The sequence below is a fragment of the Frankliniella occidentalis genome, unplaced genomic scaffold (assembly GCF_000697945.3).
Source record: "Frankliniella occidentalis isolate FOCC.00 unplaced genomic scaffold, Focc_3.1 Scaffold1277, whole genome shotgun sequence".
Lineage (NCBI taxonomy): Eukaryota > Metazoa > Arthropoda > Insecta > Thysanoptera > Thripidae > Frankliniella > Frankliniella occidentalis.
In genome coordinates, this window is record NW_026268381.1 from 14,387 (window position 1) to 21,885 (window position 7,499).

Consider the following 7,499-nt stretch of genomic DNA (forward strand, 5'->3'; position numbering starts at 1 on the left):
AAAAGGCCCCGACTGAGGGCAGCATAGGGATTTTAAACTTTGGTTTAAAATTGTTAACATACATTTTGAATCTAACGGCGCCGAAGGCTAACGTAGATGCACAATTATCTCAGCTTCTCACCGTTTTAACGTTCGTCTACCTGCAGGGCTTGGCCCTTGATAGACGTCTGAAAGGTAGTCAATTTGAGATTTTAAAAAAAAAAACGTCTAGGCTCCTTCCTCTACGCACCCCCCACCCCTTCTCTTCCTCTCCCCGTCGACCCTTACTACGCCGTTGGTATGGCCGGCCTACCTTGTAATAAGGGTAATAAGCTGAGTGCCCGGCCCGCGCAGGGCCTGGGGAGGGCAGCACGGCAGCACGGCGCCGCCTAGGTGGGGGTTGGTCATCGTTAGGATCGTTAGAGAGCAGCGCGCTGGGCGCATCACAGTCACCACGGAGCGGAGAGGGAATGCACCAGCCAAACTGCAACACTCGCGCCCCACGACGCCCCACACCGCTGGGTCACCCGCAACCCGCTGGAAGAGGGGGTTGATGGTCGTGTCCGTGCTCCCCTAGGTGCCCCCCCTTGGAGCCCGCACCTCTTCCAGCAGGACGCCGGGTCACCGAACTGGCCCGCCTTGCCGCCATCTCGACCTTCGTCTTTCCTCGTGGAGCAGTGACGGTGCTGCCCATTGAGTTAGGGACAGTGAGAGCGCACTACGCCCCCTCCCCTCCCCCCTGCCCTAACAATTCTCTCCGTATTCTCTTTTTATATCCTTCTCTATCAAGGGCTCGGACGCCCAGGCGCGCAGCGCCGTGTATCATGTACCAACCTTCACGGTCCGGGCAAATCGACTTCTCTGGAAGTGTGTATTAACGGGCTCATTCTCCTGCTTTGTTGTTTTCTTACGTGAGGTGATAGGACCCGTGGCATAGAAGAGGGGGCTCTAAATTGAAACGAGGAAGAGGCGGGTTAGGGGAATGGGGGAGGCGGGTGGAAAAAGTAAGGAGCGCTATTGTGCAGCACACAAAAGGGTTCTAAGGAGAGGAGTAGCCTCACCTCAAACAAGCGAGAGGCGAAGGACGTAGGTGGGATCTAAGGACCTCTTCAAATTGGACGATCGGAGTCAGCGCACATGCAGGTAAATATTAGACAAGAATAGAATTTATTCATCGAAGAACATTGCGGCGACATTATTTGCCTGCTCCCTAGCTAACAACGGGGGAAAAGAAAGGAACGAGGAAAGGAAATAATTACACGTGGCTGGTTGTGTCGCCGCCGCGCCGTGTGACCGCCTCGACCCGCCTAGACCTTAATCTCCCATTCGAGTTGGAAGAGGGTAAGAGAAGGGCGGGGCAGGCAGGGAGAGGAGAGGGGCTGGGAGGGGGCGGGGCGGGCGCCGCCGTGCGGCAGGAAAGGGGCGGGGTGGGTCGTTGCGCTTGGACGCGATGGTGAGTACGCGGTGCGCATCGCGAGGCGCGGCGTGGCGTGGAGGTGTCCTGTGTGCGGGTACCAGCGCGGCCCGAGCAGCACCAGTGGGAGGGTCTGAGAGGACCCCGGCGATCAAGTTGTGTCGTCTCCCGGCGCGGCGCGGCGGGGCCAGCCGGGGGCAGCGTGCGTGGGTCGGTCCAGTCCAGACGGGACGCCACGCCACGCCACGCCGCACCACGCCACGCCACGCCACGCCACGCCACGCCACGCCGCACCACAGAGCGCTGGAATGCCACCTGCATTGCATGGCCGAGGAAGAGGCTCTCGGAAACATGGCGAAGGCGTATCTTAGTTTAGCCGTCTGCCTCCTTGCTGCTCGGCCCCGCTGGGCAGGTAGCGAGCGCCGTGTCGTGCGCCGCAGGTCCTCTGCGGGGCTGTTGCTGTCGCCGCTGCAAGTCGGATCGGTAATTTGCTGTCCATTTGGAGGCTCTGCAGGCTCTGCCGGCCGCCGTGGCGTTTCCGACGCTGCGGGGGAATGCGCCCCAGCCGGATTCCTTATAGGGCACCTGGTTGCGACGGGCCTCATAGCGCGAGACTCTTTACAACATGTCGCTGGCTGGCCCGGGCCCGGGTGGACACCACAACCCGCCAGGCGGTGGGCGAGGCACGCGGGTCAGAGCCCTGCACCGGCACCAGCATCCTGCACCCGCCAGCCGCCGTCCGGGGCCTGGCCTGGCCAGAGCCTCTCAGCCTGGCGGGGTGGGCCACCCGCCGGACCGCGGAGCGTGGCCGCGCGCTGGGTTGCCTACCACACGGCGCTAAGCGTAGGCCGCCCGCCCAACAGCTACGCATTGCTCACAGCAAATTGCCTATAGTGCGGCGCTTGCTAGCTTGACCAGGCCCAGATCCTTGTTCGCGGTTCGGGTCGTCGACCCACTGCGGGCAGCGCACTGCGGTCTGAGGCGATGCGAGCGCCGCCGCGGAGCCCTGCACTCAGTGCTCTCCCTCCCAGCACTTTTGCGGCGCAATTGGCTTTGCAGGCCGCGCCGGGCGCGTGGAGTCGAGCGGCGCAGAGCGCGCAGCCCTGTGCTTTTCCTCCCAGCTTTCCTGTATTTACCGCGAGCAGCAGGCCCCGCCCCGGGGCAGGCCAGGCCAGGCTGCAGGCCGCGCACAGCTATGTGCGATGCGATGATGCGATGGTTTGCGCGGTCGCTGCATGCGGCACCCGCTGCAGGCCCAGCTATGCAGGCTGCAGGCCCACCTCCGGCCCCGGCGGCGGTGCTGCGGGGTCCGCGGCCGCAGTGCTATGCCACCACCCTACCGCTCCCCGCCACGATAGGTCCTTCTAGGGAGTACGCTGCCGCTTGACGTGAGGGAGGGGGGCACGGCTCGCCGGTGGTGTCTGCCATACGATCGCAGCGCAGCAGCCCCCGTGCTATTCACACGGTGAGACTTGTTCGGTGCGGGGGGCGGGAGCGCAGTGCACGCTGCACCGCCGCGCCGGCCGCTCCGAACGGTCGTGTGCAAGAGGCCCGATCGTGATCGTGGTCGTTAGGGTCGCCGATCACGACGCCGACTCGACCCGACCCGACCTCATCTCGTTGCATGCATGCGCCCTGCTCTCTATTGTCATGGCTCTGGGCACCCTGGCGAGGGTGGCTATGCCCAACCCAGGCGACCCCGCCGCGGGGCATGGTCGGGGCACCGCTATATTTCCCCTGGGAGTTTTGACACGGTTCGCCCGCGCACCGCGAGGCAGCGAGATATCTTCCCGCAGAGGCGAGGCACCTTAGCCGCAGGAAATGTCCGGGGGGGGGGGATATAGAAAGGTGTGGCGGCCGAGACACCGCTCTGACATCACCCGTGACATCACCCGATAGGCGGCCACAACGTCACGCCGCCTGCAAGACAAGGCGGAGGTAACCCAGAGATTAACTCATTTCTCATTGTTCTTTCACAGGCATGGCGACCACAAACGCGACGTTCTCGTCGTCGTCTGCTTCGTCGTCGTCGGCGTCGTCTTCGGCGTCGTCCGGCTACCAATGTTCCAGTGGCCTGCTGCTGCCCTTCCTGGACGAGTCCGGATGGCGAGTCGAGGTGCGCGGCGCGCTTTACCTCCTCGCCTTGCTCTACCTGTTCCTGGGTGTGGCCATCGTCACCGACATCTTTATGGCGGCCATAGAGAGCATCACCAGCAAGACGCGCAAGGTGTTCATGGCCAAGGAGCGGGCCAAGACGGTAGGTCGCGTCGTGTCGAGGCGAGGCCCCGGCGAGCGACACGGGTGACTTGTTTGTGACCCCAGACTTGCCCGCAGAACGGCAGCTACAGCTCGGTGGGCGGCGTGGTGGCGGGGCTGCGCGAGGACGAGCCCGAGGTGATTGAGGTGCGCGTCTGGAACGACACGGTGGCCAACCTCACCCTCATGGCGCTCGGCACCTCGGCGCCCGAGATCCTGCTCGCCATCGTGGAGATCGTCGGCAACGGTTTCAACGCGGGGGAGCTGGGGCCCGGCACCATCGTGGGCTCGGCGGCCTTCAACCTGCTCGTCATCACCGCCATTTGCATGTGCGGCGTGGCCGGCGAGACGAAGCGCGTGGCGCGCATCAAGGTAGGGAAGCGGGAGACGCGGGGATGGCGGCCGCCTGGTGGGCGACACGACGTGGAGTTCCCAACCAGCACGTAGTGGGCATGCCCGGGACGGCGCTCCGCGTCGTCGCCCACGCACTTGTGAATCGAACGAATAAATCGCGCGGAGAGTGATCTGACGCTTTTTCATTCCAGGTGTTCGTGGTGACATCCCTGTTCGGCTTCCTGGCCTACATCTGGCTGCTGGTGGTGCTCAAGGTGGTGTCGCCCGGCGAGGTGGAGCTGTGGGAGGCCATCGTCACGTTCCTGCTGTTCCCCGCCCTCACCGCGGTGGCCTACAGCGCGGATCGCGGTTGGTGCGGCTTCGCCCGGCAGCGCGGGAACAAGCGCCAGCTCGAGCTCGGCCCCATGCAGCCACAGGACGGGGAGACGGAGAAGATGGTGCAGGAGAGGAACCTGCTGAGCGACGGCAAGTTGGACAAGGACAGCCTCGTGGCCTTCATCAGGGAGGTGCGCAAGTTCCCGGGGCTGACCAACGAGGACGCGGCCCTGCTCGCCGCTGCCAAGTGAGTCCTGCGGGGGTGAGGGCCTGTGTGTGCCTCGGCAGTGTCGTGAGGCCCTGTACGCAAACGTCCCGAGATTTAACTGCATGTCGGTCCTTGTCCAGGGTCAACGATGCTCAACCCCACTCTAAGATGTGGTACCGCATCGGGGCCGTTCGCAACCTCTCCGGTTCGCGGCGCCTGCAGCCCCAACTCTCTGGCCGCCTCCGCGAGGTCTACTCGGCCATCAACGAGCACCCCAAGGCACCCAACATCGGGGAAGTCCGCGTGCCCGACTCCACAAACGCCATCGTTGAGTTCCACACCGCGACGGTGGCGGTGCGGGAGAGTATCGGCAAGTTCCACGTCAACGTCTGGCGACACGGCAACCTAGAGGGAACTGTGAAAGTAAAGTAAGTTGGGTTTTCCCATGTTACAGGATCTATCGGTAACATTCTACATTTTTCAATTTTATTATTTTCAGGGTTGAATCGATTGACGGATCAGCAGAGGTCGGTAAAGACTACGTTGCAGTTAATGAAACCCTGATTTTTGAGCCTAATGAACTCGACAAGCAGGTAATTCAGAAAATATCCTTTTCATTACACCATTCTCTTGTGATATGAAAATTAAATGAAACGTCTCTTAATTCAGGTCACAGTTGAAATTTTGGATGATAATCAGTGGGAGCCCACTGAGGAATTTTTCCTGAAGCTCACCATTTTGGACAGTGTGAATGGCAATGTAGAACTTGGTAAAATATCAATAATGGAAGTCACTATTCTTGATGATGACGGTAATTGAAAATCAACCCATTTAGAGCAAAAATGATTGGCTTATGGTATTCATGCATTAAAACTTAAACTGTAAACTTTGCAGATCCAGGCATAATATCATTCGAAAAACGAGGAATGCTAGTGAAGGAGAGTTCAGGTTTTGTGAGGGTAACTGTTGTTAGACGTAGAGGAGCATCTGGTGAGATTGGTGTGAAATGGAGGACTATTGATCGTTCTGCAATCAGTGGTAGAGATTTCAAGGGTGGCTCTGGAGAACTTGTGTTCAAACATTATGAGGTGAGATTTCCCATCTACTTGTAACCAATTTTGATCAAAATGAGAATATTGACAATTCCTTATTCCTGCTAAATAGGTTCAACAAGACATAGAGATACCAATTATTGATGATATGGAACCAGAAAAAGATGAGCATTTTGAAGTTGAGTTGTTTGAGCCTTCTGGAGGAGCAAAGATCGGTAACATCAACCGCATTGCCATCACAATAACAAATGATGATGGTAAGCTTGTAGAAAATACTAGTGGTCTAAAATAATTCACAAAACATGCAACCTAAATAAAAGTAGCTCAACATGTAACGGTTTTTAATTTCAGCTTTCAACACCGTTGTGGACCACCTTATGGTATTGACAAAAACTAACATTGATGCCATAAGAGTACACCGCAGCACTTGGTCTCAACAGATCAAAGATGCTCTCACGGTGAATGGAGGAGATGTGGAAAATGCAACAAATACTGACTTTTTGCTTCATTTCGTGTCCTTTGGCTGGAAGGTAGAACAGTACTCTGATTTCGCATGTCATGATAACATTTATGAAAACAGACTAAGACAATCTCAAATTTTAACTTTTTCCAGGCATTGTTTTCACTTATACCACCACCCACTATGTTTGGTGGCTGGCTTTGTTTCATTTTGGCCCTATTTGGAATAGGAGTCATGACTGCTATCATTGGAGATGTGGCCTCTATCTTTGGCTGTTTAGTTGGACTACCTGATCATGTTACAGGTAACATTACCCTCCCTCAGTTGGGTAACTTACTGGAAAAATTCAAATTCTTCCTATTCTAAATATTAAATATGGTTATCTGTATCCCGTTTCTTCAGCGATTACCTTGGTTGCCATTGGAACTTCTTTACCAGACACATTTGCAAGCCTCTCAGCTGCTCGACAGGAACGATCTGCTGACAGTGCTATAGGGAACATAAATGGAAGTAATTCCGTGAATGTTTTCCTGGGTCTTGGACTACCTTGGCTACTTGCTACCATCTACCACCAATCCCAGGTAAATACTTCATTGTGCCTCAAACCTGGTGGAATCATGGTTCCCTATTTATTTATTTTTAACCTAATACTGTTTATTTTTCACAGGGAACCAAGTTCATTGTACCAGCTGGATCATTGGGTTTCAGTGTGATGATTTTTGCCATAGTTGCTGTTCTTGCAATTGGGATTTTGGTAATCCGCCGTTATGTAAAATTCTTTGGTCAAGCTGAATTAGGTGGACCCCCAATCCCGCGTATTGGTTCATCAATACTGCTTCTTCTCTTATGGGTTTTATACATCACTCTTTCTATCTTGCAAATATTTAACATCATAAGAGTCAATTTTTAAAAGCCTTGAAGAAAACTCTTCATTGTTTCACCCCACAGAGTAATCCTGCCGGATAATAACCTTTTAAGCAAAATAAGTCAAAATTAGGAAAATGTGTGGATGTTGTACACTGCACAGTCCATTTGTATAAAACTTTGAACTTTTTAGATTTCTGAAGAATGACTACTTTAAACAACTAGTAATATTAATTGAGAATGTGATTCACAGCAAAATGGCTTTTTGCATTGGGCTACAATATATACAGTGCTTTTGTAAGTATTTTTTTTTTTTTTTTTTGTACAATGATCTCGTTACAAAATAATAAATAAGTAGTAGTGTATCAGTACTCACTAGCCGCTACATAGAAATAGAGCAGAGTACCTAAGCGGTAATAATTTTAAATACAGATGGTTTCACCACAAAACTGAAAAGTTTGTCTGAAATAACAAAGCTTGAACAAAATTTTGTGTTGTGCACACCTCATATTTTGAATTTTTTGACACTGCGACAGTTATGAGTGAGCGTTAGATAGCTTGAATGTACTGGAAACTTATCTTTTTATACATGTTAAA

The 7,499-nt window shown here is 54.6% G+C and overlaps 1 protein-coding gene across 1 annotated transcript in view; it reads left to right on the forward strand.

The window, feature by feature from the left end:
- LOC113215026 (sodium/calcium exchanger 1-like) overlaps nucleotides 1-7,499 on the forward strand; it is a 9,490-nt gene extending 1,991 nt beyond the window's left edge. Inside the window, exons 2-13 of the mRNA XM_052275968.1 lie at nucleotides 3,373-3,650; nucleotides 3,728-4,021; nucleotides 4,195-4,565; nucleotides 4,667-4,954; nucleotides 5,026-5,119; nucleotides 5,196-5,337; nucleotides 5,421-5,614; nucleotides 5,691-5,835; nucleotides 5,930-6,108; nucleotides 6,192-6,342; nucleotides 6,441-6,619; nucleotides 6,706-7,499. Coding sequence (XP_052131928.1) covers nucleotides 3,375-3,650; nucleotides 3,728-4,021; nucleotides 4,195-4,565; nucleotides 4,667-4,954; nucleotides 5,026-5,119; nucleotides 5,196-5,337; nucleotides 5,421-5,614; nucleotides 5,691-5,835; nucleotides 5,930-6,108; nucleotides 6,192-6,342; nucleotides 6,441-6,619; nucleotides 6,706-6,948 — 2,556 coding nt within the window. The 5' untranslated portion in view covers nucleotides 3,373-3,374 and the 3' untranslated portion in view covers nucleotides 6,949-7,499. The remainder of the gene's footprint in view (nucleotides 1-3,372; nucleotides 3,651-3,727; nucleotides 4,022-4,194; nucleotides 4,566-4,666; nucleotides 4,955-5,025; nucleotides 5,120-5,195; nucleotides 5,338-5,420; nucleotides 5,615-5,690; nucleotides 5,836-5,929; nucleotides 6,109-6,191; nucleotides 6,343-6,440; nucleotides 6,620-6,705) is intronic.